The sequence below is a fragment of the Drosophila grimshawi genome, unplaced genomic scaffold (genome assembly GCF_018153295.1).
Source record: "Drosophila grimshawi isolate 15287-2541.00 unplaced genomic scaffold, ASM1815329v1 contig_311, whole genome shotgun sequence".
Taxonomy (NCBI): Eukaryota; Metazoa; Arthropoda; class Insecta; order Diptera; family Drosophilidae; genus Drosophila; species Drosophila grimshawi.
This window is the reverse complement of record NW_025063098.1, coordinates 18190223-18211426: the sequence shown is the minus strand read 5'-3', so window position 1 is coordinate 18211426 and position 21204 is coordinate 18190223. Positions and strand designations below refer to the sequence as shown.

Here is a 21204-nt window from a genome sequence, read left to right as displayed (position 1 = left end):
TTTTGACAAAAATTCTGAGTAGCGTTCTGTGAGATTGATGGAATGGAATTTACAGTGAGATATCTGTGAGAAACTTGGTGTGTGTGTGTGTGTTGGTGTGTGTGTGTGGGTGTGTGTGTCTACGTGTGTGTTTTAGACCAGAGTGATAAACTGTGGTGTGTGTTTTAAGACTAGATCGAAGTTCTAGGAAAACCCCGCAGCTGCGCCAGATGATAATAATGCCGACGCATTGAAGCACAGTAAATATTGTAAAGGTGCTCTCATTTTGCTCGACTATCCATAATTGGATAAACTATGGGAACCGGGTGCTGTGTGTTTTTTGTATTTTGAATTTGCATGAATTTAGATGAGTTTTTATTTACAAATGAGTCGAAAAACGACACGGCCCAATGCAATGTGGCATTTGGGCCAACAAAATACAAGTTTGCTTAAAGGTTTTACGTATAAAGCTCTATGTACGAGTACGGGTAAATACCAAATATATATATATATACACACATATATGTATTATTATTAATAATAGTAAGAGTAGTTTTTAGGTGCGTTTAATGTTCTGTTATATGTACAATAACTATACGAATTGTATGGCGGCCTTTCAAAACTTTTGATTACAACCATTTTCAAATGCAAATTTCCATAAGCCCAATCCAATCGGTAGATTTTCTATGTATGTGCACATTTTTTTTATATATATATATATATATATATATATATTTTCGTTAGCTTTTCACATTTTCAATTTTTATACAGCATACAAACACACACACACGCACACACACACACGCACACACACACACATATATATAGAAACAGAAACGGAAAAAAGTAAAATCAAAATATATATCGAATATATTTTGTACATATTTGAAATGCTGAATTGAAATCGATTTGTATTCGTGGTTGTTGTTCTTGTTCTGGTTGTTGTTGTTGTTGTTGGATGTTTGCTGTAGTTGTTTAGTTATTGCTGTTGCTGTTGTTGTAGTTGGGAATTGTTTAAAAATATTGAAGTAAAAGTAAAAAATATACATATCATATAAATATTGAATAGAGTTTGCAAATATATATAGATATATGTATATGTAAATGTTTTTCGTAAAAAATATATTCAGAACAAACAATTCAATTCGTTAAGAAAATGTTGTTAATATATTTACACAATTTATTTGTATTTTTTTTTTTTTGGTTTTCTTTAAATTTTTAATTATTTACAGATAACTTGAAAACGAAATCGAAATAAAAACGGAAACCAAGCAGAAATTAAGACAAAACACAAGATTTGTTTAACTTAAGTCGGTTATTGTTTTCTTAAATTCTTTTCGGGTAAGTTCGGATTCGCGTATTCTTTTTTTTTTATATTTAATTTCCTTTATCGGCTTTTGTCGTTTATGTCAAATATTTTAGGCTTTATTGCGTTTAGTTTGCTTTTTTGTTGTTGTTTTTTTTTCTATTTTTTTTTTGGTTCTGTTGGGACGGGTTAATCTGCTAATCCGCTAATACGTTTGAGAATCGCAACTAAGTAGCTTAATTGGATTGACACTAACGATAAATAGTTGATATATGGATAGCTGTTGTTGTTTAAGTTGTAAATTGTATCGTTTGGATAAATTGCAACGTGTGATATGTTGAGAAAAATATACAGTTCGTATTGTTGTTTTCTTTGTTTTATATATATATACATATATTAATTTATTTTTACTTTTTTATTTTTATTTTTATTTTGTTTGCTTGATTGATTGATTAAAGTGAGTTCGAGTTTAAGAGAGAGAGAGAAAGAGAGGACCCTCCTTTTGCCATGACAAACGTAAACGGGGAGAATTTTGATTTTGATATATATCATTTTCGTATGCAGAGTAATTTGTTTGTTTTGAGACTATTTACAAGTTTGGTTTGGTTTGGTTTGATATTTATTTTTTCAAAAACGAAACAAAATAAATTTGTTGCTTTAAGGCCAACGTAAGAAATAAATACGTTAAATAAATAAAAATAAAAAATAAATAGATATTTATAATAATTGAATAAATTATATTTAAAGTTACAAAATCAACTATACTTTTCAAAATACAAAATTAGAGAATCCTTCAGTTTATGTGTTCTTTTTTTCTTCTTCTTTTTCTTCTTTTGTCAGCCTTTCGAATGCAAAAAACTTTTGTATTTTTGTTTTTGTTTTTGTTTAAAAATAAAATGAATAATTGTAATAATAATATAGGGGTATAAATAAAACGAAAATAGTTAATAAATGCGATTCAATGATAAGGTTATGTTAGTCATGTTGGTTTAACTGAGGAGTAGATCGAAATGTTTAAGAGGTGAAATGAACGAAAAAAAAAAACGAAAAGAAAAGAAAACTGGTATTTTTAGATAGCGAGTTAAAAGAGATAGAGTCTTTGTATTATTTGGTATTTTGCTTAAGTTTAGAAGTAATAAAAAATATAAAGTTAATGCTTACAATCATTCATATCGTCATTGGATCTCATTATGTACTGATCCGATGATGATAGTCTTGAATGCCCGTTCGTATTGGGATGAGCTCCCCCCCTATGATCACTTTGTTTTATAGAGCTACGCATCGCCAGTGCAGATGGATTCGACTGATGCATATACATACTATCACCTTCGCACTCACTTTCTTTATACTGGAGCACATTCTTATGCTTCTCATAGATAACCAGGCAACGATGACATCCTTTCCTAAAAAAGTTTTTGGGTTGCAACGGAAAAGTTTTGTATTTTGTATTTGGTTTTTTTTTTTGTATATATTAGTAAGTTTTATTTTGTTTTGTGGTAATTGGTATTGGTATGGGCGTTGGCATATGTATGTTGTTGTTGTTTTTTTCTTCTTCTTTTCTTTTATCTGATTTTGATCTGGACTGTACTGTGTTGGACTGTATGTTTTATGTTGTTGGCTTGTTATCGGTTTTGGCAAAAAAGTTTTTTCGGTAGACACTTGAATGTAAAAACAATAAGCGTTTAGTAAAGTTGACTTAAATCGAGGCTGCTTAACTTTAGTTGGAAATTCATGTTCATATATTGTTTGGTATATATATGGGATGAATGAAATGTTTTCGATATTTCGTTATTTAAAATACATATTTATGTAGTAGTAGTAGTAGTAGTAGTAGTAGTGCAAATGAAGCAGGAGACGACACCCGACTACATTTTAAACCCAGTGATTTATAGAGTTACTTGATCCCAAAAAACTGAAGCAACATGTAGTATATAGTATATAGGATTCTATATGTGTGTGAACCAAAATGGATGCTGGTTGGATATACATATATACATATATAAATATATATGTATATTTAGATATACTTGTATGTAGTTGTGTATATGTTTTTGTTTTTGGTTTTGTTTTTGTTTTTGTTTTGAAGCCAACCCAGTTCCAAATTGGCTACTTTTGATCAATTGAAGCTATATATTTTTCGTTAGATTGTATGAAACTGAAAATGATTATAACAACGAACTGAAAGGACGTACACTTAATAACTGAAGAGTTAACAAAATATATGTTCTTCAAAAGTGATGTTAAACAATCTGTAATAATTCAATTGAACATTTCAAAATCAAAATTGATGTTTTTTTTTTTTTTTTTTGGTTTTTGTTTTGGTTTTTTTTTTTTTTTTTGAGAGAGGTTAGGCAATATGTTTGGGGCTTTTGTTAGTTTCCTAGTTGGTAAATTGGTAAATGGCACATACGATCATATGTAGTACGATACTTAAACTGGATTTGTTTTCAATATGTTACAATTAGTATTATTTAGATGAAAATAAATGGAGTACACGACAAAAATTGTTACAAAAAATTAGTCAAATTTCCGTTTATATTATAAAAAATGGTTACACAAAAAAGAAAAAAAACACAAGCGGATGTCAAATTACATCCATTTGGTTTTCTTTCCACAAAAAGTTTCAAAATCAGAATATTAACAAAAATATATACACATTTCAGCTACAACTCAAAAATCGCATGACCTTGTTGCTTAGGCATAGGATTATTTCTTATTTATATATATAGATGTATATAGTTATAGATATTATGTAATTGGAAACATGGCAAAAACAAAAGTAAAAAGAAAAACTTAAGATTATTATAGCAGCCAAGAGTTATGATAACTTTTGTTACGTTTGTTTTACCATAAAAAAAAAATCATTCAAAACTAAATCAAATTCTTTCGAATTAATGTACAAAAAGCAAAGTTGTTATATATAAATATATATGTACATATATATTTATGGTACTAAACAAAAGATGCATAGGAGGTTAAGGAATGTTGCGCGATGGCACCTTTAAACCTATAAAAAAGTTGCATGATTTAGTTTTACTTTAGAGCATTTACAAGAGTACACGACAAAAAAATATATACATATATATATAAAGGAAGGTAGAAGGCTAGATTGGCTAGTTTCAGACTTTGGTACTTTGGCTTGACTCGGGCATTGAAACGAAACTCACACAGAGACAAGAGAGGCGATAAGAGGAAGGGGGAAAGCGGGGGAAGGGGGAACGCGGAACGGTAGGGAAAAACAAACTCGTTTCATAGGCAAAGTTAGAAGCAGATGTCGAGACGAGAATGCTCTGACGACAGGTTTTTCGAGGCAGTGCCGCCTAGTATATCTAACTACATATAGATATATGTAGGTGTATGTGTATGTGTATATATGTTCATATGTATGTATCCACGTCAATGCCTCTGCGCTCTGTGTGAGTTAGTGAGTGAGACTGTGTGTGAGAGCCAAATGGCGCCCAGTTATTGGCCAACGTTGCAGCAGCACCATTTGACGTTCCTTCTTAATGGGGTTACTCTGTTGCCCTGCTAGAGCTGCTACTGCTGACTGTTGACTGCCTGCATTTAGCTTGGCTCTTACCTTCGCACAGTTTACAGCAGCTAGCAGCAGCCACTTGCTTCTTCAGTTGACAAAACGAAAACTTATTCAATTACAGGCACTTGGCGCAGCACACACTCAAAAGTCAAATGGTTCAAAATTGGTACAAAACATAGATGTGTATAACCTACAAAAATAAAAGGGGGGAGCAGCCAAGTACAAGCACAAAGTACAAGCACAAGTACACTTCTGACGCCTGTTCTTGTTCTTGTTCTTGTTCTTCTTTATCTGGTTCTCTTTAACATCTTCATCTTGTTGATTAACATGATTTATCTTGCACTCAATCTAATTTTTTTTCTTTCTTCTTTTTTTTTTGCCAGCCAATGTTGATTTAGCATATATATAAAATACATACATACATATACAGGAGACTGTAGTAGGATTATTATTTGTTGTTGTTGTAGTTGTTCATATTGTTGTTGTTATTATTGTTGTTGTTTTGGGGTTGTACTTACTCATCGACAATCAGATATTTGTTACCATCGGAGGCCGCACACCTGCCGCGATAGCTGAACTGTGATCCCTTGATGTGTATGGATTGCTGATAGCCCGATAGGAACCAGGAGCCCTCCCATCTGGCCGGAAATGTGCAATTTGTGGGCGCTGCAAGCGGAATACATATTTATTAATAAACAAATAACGGCAAGCCTATTAAATTATGAATATATAAATATATTTATAAACGTTTTAATAGCCAAATAAGTGAACGATCTTTGAATTGCACAACAATTCTGTGTGTGCTGTGCTCCTCAATGTGACCTCAATTGCGGTCCATTGTTCATTTAACGACACTAACCAGCATCAGCATCGGCAACAAGACACACACATAAAAGAGCAGTTCCCGAAAATGTTTCAATAATCAACAATCTGGCCGAGGCTACCCAAAAACGTAATAAATAAAATAAATGCCGTTGTTCACTTTCTTCGCTTTGCTCTTTTCTAATAATTGTAATGTCAATTTTTATGCCAAGATTTGTGGCTTTTTAATTTATAAATTGTTTCAATTATTATTATTATGATTGTATTTAAGTGCGTGCGCATAAGTGTCAGTTTATAAGTGCCTGCCTGCCTGCCTGCGTGTGTGTGTGTCTATGTGTTTATATATATATAAATATATATATAAAAATATATATGTATATATTTGCCTCTAAGAGACCAACAATTTACGACCCTCTGCCAGCGCAAGGGCGCATAAATAAGTTGAACAAGGCGGCAGCAACACACAACCAGAAACGGCTCGTAATAATAATAATGTTGCACACACACACACACACACACACACACACACACACACACACAGCTATACACAAATACACGCACACTCATGCTCGATGGCATAAAAACTACCGAAATGGCAATTGTGAATATTAAAAAAAAAGAAGTAGAATCAAGCATAAAGAGAGAGTGAGAAAGAGAGAGAGAGAGAATCAGCGAGTAGAGAAGCCAATGCATAGAAGAAAGGCAAAAGAAAACGAATCGTTAGGCTAAAGGCATGCGGCACAAGCACAGCCCAAGCTAAGAGCAGGCAACAACAGGGCTGAACACACACACACACACACACAGAGACACACACACACACACATACATACAAAGCGAAAACAATAAGTATATCCAATGCAATACATACAAATATACACACGAAATGGTAAAACCACCCTCGATGTTGGCCAGGCGATTGTAGCTTTATGCCTGTGTTCTGTTTCTGTGTGCACAATTGCCAGCCAGCATTGGGCTTAAGGGTGGTGCGCTGAACGGGACGTAGAGAGGGTAGTGTGGGGGGAGTGTGCTAGCCAGCCGGGACTAGCGACCGAAACGGCAACGGCAACCGAAACCAAAAACCGAAGCCGAGCGCTACGCATTCAAATATACAAAAGTCGCCAAGCACAAGTAGATGTGATAGTGTGTGTGTGTGTGTGTCGATTCGTGCAGAGTCACACATACATATATATATATAAATATATATAGCATACAGCGATACACATTTTATTTTATTATTCCTTGCCTTTTATTTTACTTTACTTTATTTTGTTTTACTTTTTACTTTTTATTTTTGTGTTGCTTTTGTTCCGTTTTTTTTTTGTTTTTTTCATTTACGTTTTGTTGTTTTCCACATTTGTGGCAAACAAAAGGTGCTCCTGCGCAGGATCAGCGAAACGCTGTGAACTCTGAGCCCCCCCTCAATCTTTCTGCTCCCTACCCTCCCCCCGGCTAACCGAAGTCTGCCCTGCGCCCGCTGTTCCATTGTCCAATGACTTGTACATTTGTTCAGCGAGCGAGTTTGTTGTTGTTGCTGTTGTTATTGTTGTTGTTGTTGTTGCTGTTGTTGCTGTTGTTTCTGTAGCTGTCATAATGCGCGGCCCCATTGGCAATCCCTTCCCTCCCTCCAACGGCAACGCCCGCCCGCCTACACACGCATGTGTGTGTGTGTGCATAAAGTGTAGCATACTTTACAGGGCAGCCCAAAAGCGAAGCGAGCCGCGCGTTGTAATTGTTTCGCCAATTTCAAGTGGCGTGCATAATTCCTCCAACATGATTCAATACATTTGCCTGAGTGCCTGCCACAGCAGCAGAAGCAGCAGCAACCACAACACAGCAGCAGCCGCAGCAGCAGCAACGACAGCGGCAGCTACCCCTGAATTTTAGCTGCAGGACACAAGAACCCGAATAAAACTACACGCTAAAAGCAAATATAACAAAAATATACGCAACGCAAGCAAGCAGACAGAACGACAGACAGACAGACCGACAAACAGACAGATAGACGGACAGACAAGCGTGCAAATACGTATGGACAGTTGAAATAACGGGCTTTACACACACACACACACACACCAACATAGATGTTTAAGTATATATACATATATATATATATATATTTATATATGTATTTTTTTTTTTGGCATGTTTCGTGTGGATTAGAGTGGCTCAAATACGTTGAGGGGCTCTCGCAAGGACTGGAGTGGGCACAAAAGAAAACCGGAAAACGAGAAAATGGGAAAAGAAAATATTTAAGTAACTCAAAGAGTTGCATTTGGTATTTCGCTCTCATCGAGAACTGACAGTAATCGAGGGCATTAACATCGTATCGTAGCCTAAAGCCTCATCGGATATATTGCCACAGAATAAGCCTTTTTTGCGAATTTTCATTTAAAGAACTTTACACTTTTCAACTACAGGCTCTCTTAAAGAGCTTCGAAATCAGTGCTGTGTCAACATCCTTTACAAATAATATGTTCACAATAGAGGCTTCATATATTTATGAATATATATTAACAAATAAAATCATTTTAGTCGAGAGGGTTCGACTAAGAGATACTCTGATCCCAGCCATTAAGACTATTAAATCGATTAAAAATTGCCCGAACAACTGATCTTGTTTACAGTCAATCATATGTATATATATAGAAGAACGGACATGACTAGATCAACTCAGCGGTTGTATTTTATGGAGTCGATGCTTCCTTTTCTTTACTTTACTCAGAAGTCTTGAGTCTTGTTGTATATATTTTAAAAGTACAAACAATTTTTCAAAACTCAAAAGCAGTAAAAATGTTGTACAAAAAGTCCATTCAAGTATATCGCATAATATGCAAGCAATTAAGTTTAATTAGTTGACTATAAGCCAGGTCATAAAAGTGGAACCGGAACCGCAATTTTATCGACTGAAATTCACAACTGGAACCATTTTTGCAACAACAAGTTACAGAAACCTATATTAATTGTTTATATAAAAACAGAACAAAATCGAATACGTAACAAAAATGAGAACTAAATCATAATAGTTGGCCAGAACCTTTACACTTAACGTTTCCGTACCAGAATATGATTCGGTTTAACAGCCTTTATATAGGACCACAAATATCTTTTAAAAATACATGATTTTTTTTGATAGATTTTATCAGAAGAAATAACTATATAATGAAGTTGCAGAAACCGATATTATTAATGTGTAAACAATCATTTTCAAACCAATTCATTGATCTACATTTTACATACCCGAACCGGAAACGAAACAGAAATATGCTTCGGTTTTACACCCCTGCATAAGAGCAATAAAAAAAATAACATAATTGTTTTACCTACTACTCATAACTTTTATGACAGTCACTTTTACCAGTTCGAGAAACAATTGTTGTTGTTGTTGTTGCAACATGTGTGCACTTATCTGGTCAAGTTGTATCTCTCGATCTCGCTGGATGTGTAATGACAGCTTTAACGCGCTAACAGCTCCTTAACCCAATTAAAACGCCCCTGCTTCCTCTCCGCACCCCGCACCACACCTTGTCTGTGTGTGTGTGCCTATGTGTGTGTATTGTGGGTGTGGACACATTAAGTGCTTATGGCAAGAGTTCTAGCTGAGGGCGCAAAGCTGGACCACCCTTATTGATGACGGGACAATGGCTATACACACACAGATACACACACACACACTGACAAGAGCAGCTCAAAGAGCATGACGCTTCGTTTTAGACTCATTTGCGTTTGCATTTGGAATTTGGACTTTCGTTTCGGTTTTGGGTTAGCAAGTAGAGCATAAGGGCAGCCTGGTGAGCGGGGGTAGCGTGTAGAAGGGGGTGGGGGTTGGCGGTTTTGAGCCAGAGCGCCCCGAAATGCTTTTGTCTAACTTGAGTGAATTATGGTCAGCGGTCGGTGGTCGACCAGCGGTTACTGACTGTTTCTGTTTGTTTCAGGCAATTTCCGTACAATTTGCCATTTGTTGTTGTTTTCGCTTGTTGTTTGTTGCTGTAGCGGCTGTTGCTGCTGCTGCTGTTGTTGTTGTTGTTGCTACTGCTGTTTTCTTATTGTTTTCGAATAAAAAAAAAATTGTTTTTGTCTTTTTTTTGTTGGTTGATTTCTGGGTAAATTCGCTCATGTTGAAACAGTTGAAACGCATTATACGAGCACGCAGATCTGTGGTCACAAAACTACTTATGGATTCAATTGAGCATGACCGAGGCGCAGATGGAAATGTGGAAGGCGGAGGGGTTGTCGCTGATAAAGAGATAGGGAGACAGGGGGATGGGGGTTGGGACACAGACAGACACAAGACACAAGCTGTGGCAGCTGACGCTTTCTGCTCTTTCGTTTTTTTTTTATGTTGCACACTAAAAATTATGCTCAAAATTAAATGAAATCTTATTTGTCGTTCAAACAACACTTGGAGTGAGGAGTTTGATGGGAGGGTGTTGCCCTGCAACGGACCCTGCACCATCGAGCAATAGGCTAGTTTATCTGACAGAATGTTTTACAATTAATACAATTTTAAATGCTTGCGCACTAAACTGAAATGTTGTGCACCACAAATACATGAATACAATCAACAGCAGCAGTTAAGATAACATAATTAAGCTGGCTGCCGGCGTAAATTAATATGCTCTTAACTCTAGCTCAACATTTAAAGAGCTTCGTGTACATAATTTCAAACGGAAATGTTGTAATGTAATTGTGTGATTAAAAAAAATGATAATAATAATAATTAGAAAAAAATTGGTATCTTGTAGACCAATGCCAAATTGACGTCAACTAAATTATGCTAAAAATTAAAATAAAATCTCTGTATAATATAGTAACTTGATCCGGTAGGCTCCGACATATTTGTTAAATTTAGCATAGTTGGCTAAATGCCAGGTTTTATTAAAATAGCTTTAAAACTGAGGCAACAGTTTGCGCAGAAGCCTCAACTATCGATGCTAATCAATTATATATATATATATATATACATATTCTTATTGGTTCGCAGACAACTCCTTCAATGCATTTTTCACTTCACTAGAAAATTCTAATACCTTCTACAAGAGTCAACAAAACCAATTGGAAATTAGTTCGTGAACAAGTTTTACGTACACAAAGATTCAATTAAATTTTGATCCATTGTTGAAAGTTTTGATTGTCAACCAAATAACAAGAATTAAACTTTAAGATTGTTGAAAACGGCCAAGCAAATGCTTAGATAAACTAAACTAAACTAGAACTTTCATTTGTAGTTACTAATTCACGCAACAAAAATTGGGCATTTTACCCACAGTGTTAGGTTTTTGGGTTGGTTGTGGTTGTGGGGGGTTGTAGGGGGTTCGCGATTCAAATTATAAATTCTTATCATAGCGCTACTTATCGGCATGCGTTACGCGCAGTCTCCCCTCAACTTGCTCGCTCCACTTACCATCTTGACGGCCGCCCCAGCCGCTTACGGACGTGGCCAGTAGCAGCGTCAGCATCAGCGGTCCCAGCCAACTTTTTGTCGACGTCATGCTGCTGCTGCTGCTGCTGATGCTGTGGTTGTTGCCACATCTCGTTGGCATCCTTGTGATTGGCTGCGGACTCCCACTACTCCTTGTTGTTGTCGTCGTAGTCGTCGTCGTTGTTTTCGTTGTCGCATTGGTGTCGGAGTTGGAGGCGTTGTTGGCCAGCTGCTGCCAGAATTTCAGCCACGTAATGCTAGGAAGTTGATGCCACTCAAGCCGCTCCATTTGCTGTTGCTCTTGCTCCTGCTGTTGCTGTTGCTCCTGCTCTAGACGTTCCAGCGCACTAATATCACCGTTATAGTTAAAGCACCTACATTCATCTTCATCATCATCGTTATCCAGCATCTCAGCTGCGGCTACATCCACATTTTGCGGCAGCATTGCGCCATTTGTGGCCAATGCCGTTGTCGTTGTTTGCGAACTGTTTTTTGTTGCTGCTCTTGCTGCTATTGTTGTTGTTGTTGTTGCTGCTGCTGCTGCACTGTTGCTGCTGATTGAATTTGTTGTTGTGGCCAGCGAGGAGACGACGAGTGCGGCAGTCGACGCATGACTTTGTCGTTCGCGTCGCATTCGCTCACGTCGTTGGCGCCGCACAACCGCCAGACATTCCAAGACGTTGTTGCAGCAACCACCTACAACAATTGGCATAACTAATTGCGACGCCTGCCTGAGATCGATGCAGCACTCGTCGGCATCGTCATCGCCGTCCATTGCGGCTAACTGAATATCACGCTGCAGGAATTTACGCGCCACCGACGCATTTCTTATTAAGGATGAGAACATTGTTGCTGCTGCTACTTCTGCTGCTGTTGCTGCTGCTACTTTGTTCTTTGGGCGCCCTGCTACTTCTGCTGCTGCTGCTACTTTTGCTGCTATCAGCGTCGTTGTCGCTGTGGCATGTTTATCATAATTCTTATGCTGGCCGTATTCCCGCCGCTGCCAACAGCAGCTGCTGTGCTGACTCGGGCTTAGCTCGCTGCTGCTGGCCGCAGGCACATGTCCGCCTGTATAGCAGAAAGGCGGCAAATAGATTAACGACGTGGCTCTGGCTCTCGCCTTGGACGTGGCTCCGTCTGCTGCTAGAGTCCTGTTGCCCGTGCTGCTGTTGTCGTCCTTCGCTCCGTCTGCGCTTGTTGCCTGCTGCATTTGCGGCTGTTGCTGTGGGTTCTGTGTGTGGGGTGACAAAAGACAAGAGTGGAATATTTGATGATTATTATAAATACGAGCAGCATTATAAGGCATAAAGTCATCACACATACACAGTCAGACAGACACAGTCACAGTCTGATGCCAAGTAAATATAAGATATAAGGTGGCAATCACTCTGGCAATTGCCGCATTTGAATTTAAAATAAAGCGCCACCGCAGCGCCATTGTTGCGCCCCCAACTCATGCATTTACATAATACACTCAGAAAAACGCAAACATGACAAGCAATAATTTACATGTTTAGGAAATTAATATCTTAAAGAACACGTCATTCAAGCGATTTATGTGTACAACGTTAATGACGGCAACTTTTTATAAGCAAGAAAGACTAAAATGAAAAATGCTTACTCTTCATCAACAATCCCAAAATGAATTCCGTTTCCATCCATTTTTAGAAAACGCTTTTCTTTTACTCAAAATTACTTTCTCATATTAAGAAAATTAATTTTTTTGAGTGTATTTATGCACACATATATGCATATAAGACAAGAAATAATAAATAAGTTAATGAAATTTCTTAAAGGTCGAAAACCACAAAAAAAAATTATGAAAATTGTTCCACAGTTTTCTCTTATTCCGAAATACTTCCTCATTTAATGAAATCAATTTTTTTCGAGTGTATGTATGAATAGATAGATACATATCTGTATATATGCATATATAATCCCACAAAATTCATTGTTCAACAATCCACACGCACAGCCTAAGCACAGCGACGCAGAGGGGTTGGGGTTGGAGGAGAGTTTGGTTTGGGGAAATACCCAAATGCAGTTGCCACAAGAAAAAAAGAAGAAAACTTCCTCAGCGGCGCATTAAAAAGCAATAAAAATAAAAATAAATATGTGCTTGGGGAGGAAACCAAACACTCCAATCCAAATAAAATGTCCAATGGCGCGTAAATCAAAAATCACGCGCTATAAATGAGAAAAAGAAAAAAAAAAACAACAAAAAATTAAGACAAAATTTATAGATTCCGTATACAAATTTCTTGCGTCTGCGGCATTGCGCGTTGCCTCTTCCGCTACTTTTTCTTTCCTGCATTTAGCGCCTCTGGGCATTTGGGGCAACAATCAAACAATATCCACAACAAAAAACAACAACAAACACAACAAAAACCACTTGAGAGATTTATTTATTTTTTGTTAAGACGTCGGGCATTGAAACTATTTGAAAAAGCTAAAAATTATGTAGGCAAAAGAAAAGCTGACAACATCAGGCACATAATTCAAGTCGCAAAGACCCAAAAACATAATTTGTGGAAGTTACTTCCTCAACACAGCAAAAAGCAATCATGTCCATAATAAGCATTACTTTTGGATAGAAAAGAATGAGTAGCTATTTCAAGGCATACAACTATTAAATTCAGTAAGCTATTAGCCTGAATTTTGCTAAAAAGTTGCTTTTACACCAAACCTTGAAATCTGTTTTTTTTTTTTTGTGATTTATTCTATTTGAATTCATGGGTACTGCAGATTATAATGATTTGAGCTTTAACGACTTATTATTTACTATTTCACTATTACAAACAAAACACGAATAAAGAGAAAATATATATTATTATATTAAAGAAAAATTTGAAATCTTTTTTGTACGTATCGGAATTATGATTAATCCCTTTTCTCCGCTGCAAGTCTGTTTGGAATTCATTATAAATAAAAAATACTGGTAATTTTTGTATTAAAATGCAAGAAGGCTCCGTGCAGCCTGTTATCAGCTGGTGTTATTCTGGTATCTGAGTTACTCGCAGTCAGTTACAATCAAATTTAATTATACATTTAAAATATCGACAGAGTTTAATCCATAACCGGATACCGTAAGAAGAATTTGAAATACAAGATGCAAAATGGAAACCTCTATCAACTGGTAGTCCTCTGGTATCTGAGTATTTCGCAGTAAGTTGCGTCCGGGTGAAACGTTCTCATTTATTTTTATTTATTTTTAATTATCAATTTTATTATATATTTAAAACACCGACAGAGTTATATGATACGTAACTGGATACCGTAAAACATTTTAAAAATGCGTTAATCCTTACGTAACAGGATTGGAATTGGAACCCAAATGTTGAATGCACCATGAACATTTCTTATATGGACAATTATTACAGGAATATACGAATATCAATCACAATTAACGGACACTCATAATGGAAAATGTGATCAATGTGAAATAAGAAATGTTTGGCATATTTATGACTTGCTAGAGTTGAAATCGATTTTATGCCCTTCACAAATGTACGTCTAATTAGTGCTAGATTTTGTGATTAGCAGCAGAAGAATTATAAATCAGCTAGGGTTCGTCAGGGGTAGCACTTCTACACACACACCCACACACACAGACACAAAATACACACGCACACCCACATAAAAGTATGTGGTGGAGTGTACTTAAAAGAGCAATTGCTTCGAATATCTTTGAGCACATTATGCACACTAATGAGTTTGCGAATGAAAGCCAACCCCCAACCCTAAGCATTGTATATGTGGCTGACACAGCCAAAATCAAAAGGCCAGAAACACACACACAGACACACCCCACCCCCAGTAACAACTGCCTGACATTTGGCCAAGTTTCGCATGCGAGTTGGAGGAGAAGACATAATGCAATTTTCATGTTGTGTAAGCGCTGCTCTTAGCCCATCATCTATGCTAATTAAGTTAATTAAAAAGTACCAGCAAAGTATTTGCACTTGGCCAACTTCACGTCATAATCAAAGTTGAAGCGCATATCGCATGGAAGCCCAAGTCATGTCAAATGCTCTTAAAAAGCCAAAAAGAAAACCTGATGCTGATGATGCTCCTCCTTCTCATCCTCCTCCTCCCACTGCTGCTGCTGCTGCTGCTGCTGCAGATGCCTTTGTGCATGTACAGAATGAATGTACGGAGTCGAATATGTGATGCGGAGTTGGAGATTGTAATGGAGATTGGAGCTGTAGATGAAGCTAGATATGTCGCTGCCATTCACACTCTCAAGTGTCTACATAAAAAAAAATACAGAACTTCAAAAAAAAAGAGAAGCAAGAAGAAAAATGTAGAAGCGACCAAGAAACGAGGCCAATTATAAGCTTCATCATTAATTTAAATAAAATTAAATTGGCCACAAAAGAAACGTCGCTCAATAGGCCAAAATGGGGAAGATGGAAATGGGAAATGAGGCGGACAGCAGCAGGCGGTGGCCAATAAAACATTTAGGCGGAATTATAATTTTCTCCAGCTATCTGTCTGTCTGTCTGTCTGTCTGTCTCTCTGTGTGTGTTTCGCTTTATTCATAATTTACGTTTAAAATGTGAAACACCTGACAGCCACCAAATAAAAGCAGACAAAAAGAAAATAGAAAAGGAATTTATGTTTGCATGTTTCACATTAATTTATTTTTCCGAGCGGCGGGGCAAGCGAGCCCGCGTCTCTGCAGGAAAATGTCAGAGCCCAATCCCCTAACCCAGCTGCACGAAAATGCAGAAAACGCCGCACAGCAGGCAATGGGCAAAGCCCAAGAAAAGACGCTATCAAGGCAACAAAAATATGCACACAGGCCACAATTTTCCATCACGTTTGTACTATAAAACAGTAGAAGAGCGACAGCCGCATATAGCATAGCCCGACTCCAGCAGTTAGCTGTGTCTTGGCGGAGTCTAACAGGCAGACTCGGAGTCGCTGATGATGTTGTTGATGACATGCACAGCGCCGTGGCCTGCACTGAAATGGCAAACAGACACCACACCACACCACACCACACTACACAGCACCACATCGCACCACACCAAAACCGAGGAAAACACAATAAGTAAAAGTGCTTCAGTCGAGAATGCTCGACTAAGCCATAACCTATACACTGATTATGGATATCATTTCAGAAAAATATCACCCTGCATTTTAAAAATGATTATTCAGAAAGTATATTTCTAAAAATCACATTTTGTAAATATGTTTTTCTAGGCATTTTTCTAACATTCGCGTTCTTGTTGCTTATATTACTAATAAATTATTATATAAACATTTTAGATAGTTTATTTATTCATAAAACTTAACATTAAAGAAGTCACTAAATTTCATTACTTGTTTCTGAGTTTCAGGTTTACATTTCTACATTTTAGCACTATTTTCTATTATTAAGAAGTAAATTTCTGAAAAATAAGAGAAGAAACCTTTCTAATTTTTAGAATTGTATAAGTTTCTAAAATTCAGCTTTATCTTTTTCAGAGAGTACTGTTCAACTGGTCCAGCTACGACCGAGCTACTCATGCACTTGTTTAGTTTATCATAAATCCAATGCCTATTTGCCGGTCTATACCCCTTTTTGACCGTTTTCTATTAGTTGCAGGGTATTCGAGCGACTCCTCGTTGTCGCACTGCAAAACTTGTCAAGTAAATGTAAACGAAATGAATGTGGCACGGTCACCCATACCACATTGCACACGCTGTGTCCCATCCCCATCCCATCCACTGTCCCGTCCCAACCCGTTACGCTTTGCGTCCTGGCGTCTTATGTCACTTGTTTTATTTTATTCCCATTTTATTATTATTTTTGCCCGGCCCGAAGATGCAGACGACAAACGACAACGGCGAAGACACATAAAAATATTTTTATGCAACGTTTTTATGATTTCCGTCTGGCAGCGGACTGCGACAAAATGCTGCGCTGCGCTGCGCTGCGCTGGACCCGTGAATCCGCTAAGAAGCAACTGGCAACAATAAACACAGCAGCTTCCATCAACGGGCTTCGATGCTCGAATGGGAAAAACACCTCCTTTCCACCTGGTTACAATTAAACGACGACACTTTCTCCCTTCTTCATGCGCAGCGGCTTATTTCTCATTACGATTGAAATGTTTCGTTGCTGTGTATTGTTTGCTCTTTGTTTGCCCATCTCAAATGTGAACGGAACTCTTGGCATCGTTCTGGATCTGGGTCTGGGGTTGGCACTGCTCCTCCCGATGCTGTTGTTGCCACATGCCAGACAATCGACAAGGGGGAGCGGGGTGCGGGGTGTGGGGAAGGGCATCATTTCGCTCCCTTGTCACACTTCATCAATCATTAATTTCGTTTATTTTTAGTGAAAATAATCACTCTTTGAGCAACATATGCGGCCCAACGCCACACGAGTCTCGCATGTGTTTTCGCATATGCACCATGACAAAGTGTTGCGAGGGGGCCACGTTGAAAGATGCGCCGACGTCCAGCTTTAAGCAATTATCAAATGGACTCAGCCGGTACATTTTGGCTTGAATGCGGGGTTAGCTATCATTTTGACTGTGAAATAACTTTATTGGTTTTGTGGCAAATTGTTGGGTTGGTTGTTTTTGTGGGCACAACACTTTACTGAGGGTAGCAAAAGACACACACTCACACACATATGTGTGTGCATATGTGTCCTGTAGAAGACAAAGAGCCTGGGTTACGCAAGGTTAAGCTGGGATAATAAAGTTTTCGACAAACAGTAAGTGTTGCATAAATTGTACAAGAAGCACGACATTTTCAAGACAGGTAAGATAAAAGTATGATTCAATGGGATAGTATTCTACTAGACAAAGTAGAAAGTTGTTAATAAATGAGTTAAGACTATAACTATATAGAAATATTTAGATATTGGTTTGATTTTTTATGTACATTTATTTATTTACTGAAGAATACAAATGAAAAATACAAATTAAAACTAAACCATTTAAAATACAAAATTTAATGAAAATTTAAAATCAAAAGTAATTAAGAAATAATAGATATAAATAGTTCGATTAAATGCTTCAACAATTTTTGCTATGATTCTGAAAATACTTAAAATTGAACTCAAATATGCAAATTTAAGTATATTCAATCAAACGTGAATCAGATTGAGTGCGAAAATAAAGAAGAGATAGGCAACTCCAAGATGAAATTAAAATAACATGAAATTACCACAGTTAAACACTCAGCTCAGAGTTTTCCTAGAGACATGTTAGTACTCAAAATGTACGTTAAAAAAATATGCCCAAAATTAGAGGTAGTCATTTGCACTAACGCACTCTTAATTGTTGATTTTTTGCATGATTAATTAAATTAGCTTGTATATAGTGATATCATTTCTCTCTGCGTTGACTAAAAGACTTGATCTGTTGTCTCAAGATTGTATTGTATGACTGTTATGCCCAACCAACTATAATGATGATATATGCACATCAAAATTTGCACAACGCAGAAAAAAAAACTCATTTTTTTCTTGGAAATTGCGGAGTCTACTTTCTGTCCATTGAGCTTATCGCCATGAAGTAATCCAAGTATTGTAGTCACAGCTTTTCGTTCCCAACACCCACACACAGACGTAAATTAGTCAACACTCAGAAACAACTGTCGAGCAGGAGGGAGAGTGGGTGGGGTATACAGTAGACACCCAAGCGAGTGTAATTCACTTAATGCAACGCATTTCCGTTGTGCTGCGGGTTCGGAAATGCTATCGTTATCTGAACAACACAAAAACCCCAATGCAAAGCAACATGATTTTTATCTATCATGTATGTACACATATATATACATATATAGATATATATATATATATACATTTGTATATATAACAATATGTCGATAACATAAATGTGACAGGAGCGAAGTGCAATTGCAGTGCGCGCACCTCATTGAACTTTTCAGACAACACACAATTTGTCCGATAAGCAAAAAAGAAAAGAACAGGAAAAAAAAGAGAAAGAGAGAGAAAAAATAATAGTCTACACGGCAAACACGATACACGAGGGACGAGGGGACAGGACGGGGGCGTGGGACGAGGGGACAGGACGGGGGCGTGGCGGCGCAAGCGGGCGCTCTAATGGCCACCATTAATAATTGAAAAACTGAAACAGTTGAGCAGCATGTGAGTGGAGGGGAGGGGTGGAGATGCCAAAGCATAGGTTGGCTGCCAAGTCAAAAGTGGGTGTGGGGAGAGGAGGGGCAGTGGGAGTGGGTGACAAAAATCTATAACCAAAAAAAAAGTTATGAATAAGCGAACGAAACGAAAACGAAGCGAAACTGAGCAAGAGTAAGAGGCAGCGACAGCGACAGCGACTGAGGCAGCGACTGCGGAAACGGCAAAGTAGTTTTTTTTTTGTTTAGTTAATAAACCTTTTTTTCTCCCTTAAAATGTATAGCAATTTACAGCAAATCTTAATAGCAAAGGCAAAAGAATTAAAAAAGAGAAATAATGCTAAAGCTGCAAGACAAACCTGTTCTATGTTAGCGTCGCTAGTGTTGTTGTTGTTGTGGATGTTGTAGCAGTTGTTGTTCTGGATGTTGTAGCAGTTGTTGTTGCTCTGCTTGTAGTCACTATTATTGTTGTTGTTGTTGTAGTACATGTCGAGTAAAATGGGCTGGCGATGCTGCTGCTGCGACGCGGCGACAATGTTGAAGCCGCTGCTCCTGCTTTGTTGTTCTGCTTGTAGTTATTGTTGTTGCAGCAGCTTCAGCTTCAGCCGTTTGCAAATTGAAAGAATATCGCATGCAGCATTGGCAAAAATGTACAACCCAACAAAAAAATAAAATAAAGAAAATTTTTATCTTTTCTTTGTTGCTGCTGCTGCGACGATGTCAGACGAATTTTTGCGCTGCAGCCAAAGAAGAATCGCAATACGCCGCGACTGCTACTGAGACTGAGACGGTGACGGCAACAGAATCGTGCGCTGCTCTTTGTGCTCACAAAGTGTTGTCGATATGCGGGAGGCGGGGGGCAGGCGAGGCAAAATAATATATTGGAGCAAGGTGTTTCCAAACAGCGATGCGGCGAATTCAGAGCGTACTCTGACTGCGCAAAAGCAGAGCTGAGAGCAGCGCTTTGTCGTCTCTTGTTGTTGTTGTAGTGTGTGTGTGTGCATCTCCCACCACCACCAACAGCAGCGGCGCAGTGGGCAAAGTTAAGTCTGTCGCCTTGTGTATATTTTGTTGGGGCTACTGCTGCTGCTTCTCTGCTGCTGCCTCTGTGTCAATCGAATTAAACTGAGAGCAAACTGAGTAATTGGGTTTAGATATTTTTCCACACACACCGAGAGAGAGAGTTATCGACGAGACAATGTTAAATTTCTTTCACATCATTTTTTGTTAATTGAGCGAGTTGAATTTGTATTTTATAAAATGCAGCAGTCTCACGCACTAACACACACACTCGCACACAGACGCAAGCACACACACGCACGCGACAGTGTATACAAAAAATCTGCACACAGTTTTTTCTTTTTACTCGATTTGAACTTCGGTTTGGAATTAAACCTTGAACTTAATGTTTTTCTTGCTCGTAGCAGTTATATTTGTTGCAGTTTATTCTACACACCACAGAATTTTCTCACTTTTCTTTTGACAGTGTCTCGCTAGCAGCGGCACAGCCTGTGCGCAGCGAAAACTTCTGCTGCAATACACAAATTCTGTCTTTCTTATTTGCTGCTGCTGCTGGCTGCGCGCAGCAACTGCTCTGCCAGTAGCTGAGAAAATAATAAAATGTCTACGCGACGCGCGAGACGTCCGTACGCTACGATTCTATGAAAAAGAATGAGCGAGTCAGGTAACGGTGTCTAGATATGTTCCAAATTTATTGACGATACATTGCGCGATACTATCGATAACTGTGAACTGGTTCCACGGAGCGACTGAAAAAAACCGAAAACTCATTTGAGCTGCAAGGACATTGTTGTTACTTATTATATTATATTTGATCAATATGAAAATATTTTTATGTATAGAGTTGCGTAAATCTATTGAGTCTGTTCACTTAGTCGCAATCGTTAACAACAGCTACTATTTATGTTTTCGAATTTCAAACTGTCGAAAGATATGAGAACTGTTCTGCTTATTAAATAAAATAAATATCATTAAAATGACAATCAAGTTAATTGTTAATTTTTGCGCGCAGCTTTAGTCTTA

At 37.7% G+C, this 21204-nt stretch overlaps 1 protein-coding gene across 4 annotated transcripts in view; it reads right to left on the bottom strand.

The window, feature by feature from the left end:
* Positions 1 to 20829, bottom strand: part of LOC6567544 — a 32787-nt gene extending 11958 nt beyond the window's left edge. For 2 of the 4 annotated variants that reach the window (XM_032740311.1, XM_032740312.1), the window contains exons 1-4: positions 19521 to 20829; positions 11044 to 12292; positions 5339 to 5486; positions 2447 to 2688 (exon numbers count right to left, since the gene is read on the bottom strand). In XM_032740311.1, coding sequence (XP_032596202.1) covers positions 2447 to 2688; positions 5339 to 5486; positions 11044 to 12292; positions 19521 to 19649 — 1768 coding nt within the window. In that variant the 5' untranslated portion in view covers positions 19650 to 20829. The remainder of the gene's footprint in view (positions 1 to 2446; positions 2689 to 5338; positions 5487 to 11043; positions 12293 to 19520) is intronic. The other 2 variants (XM_043215232.1, XM_032740313.1) reach the window with 1 other exon arrangement.
* Between the last annotated feature and the right edge of the window lie 375 nt (positions 20830 to 21204).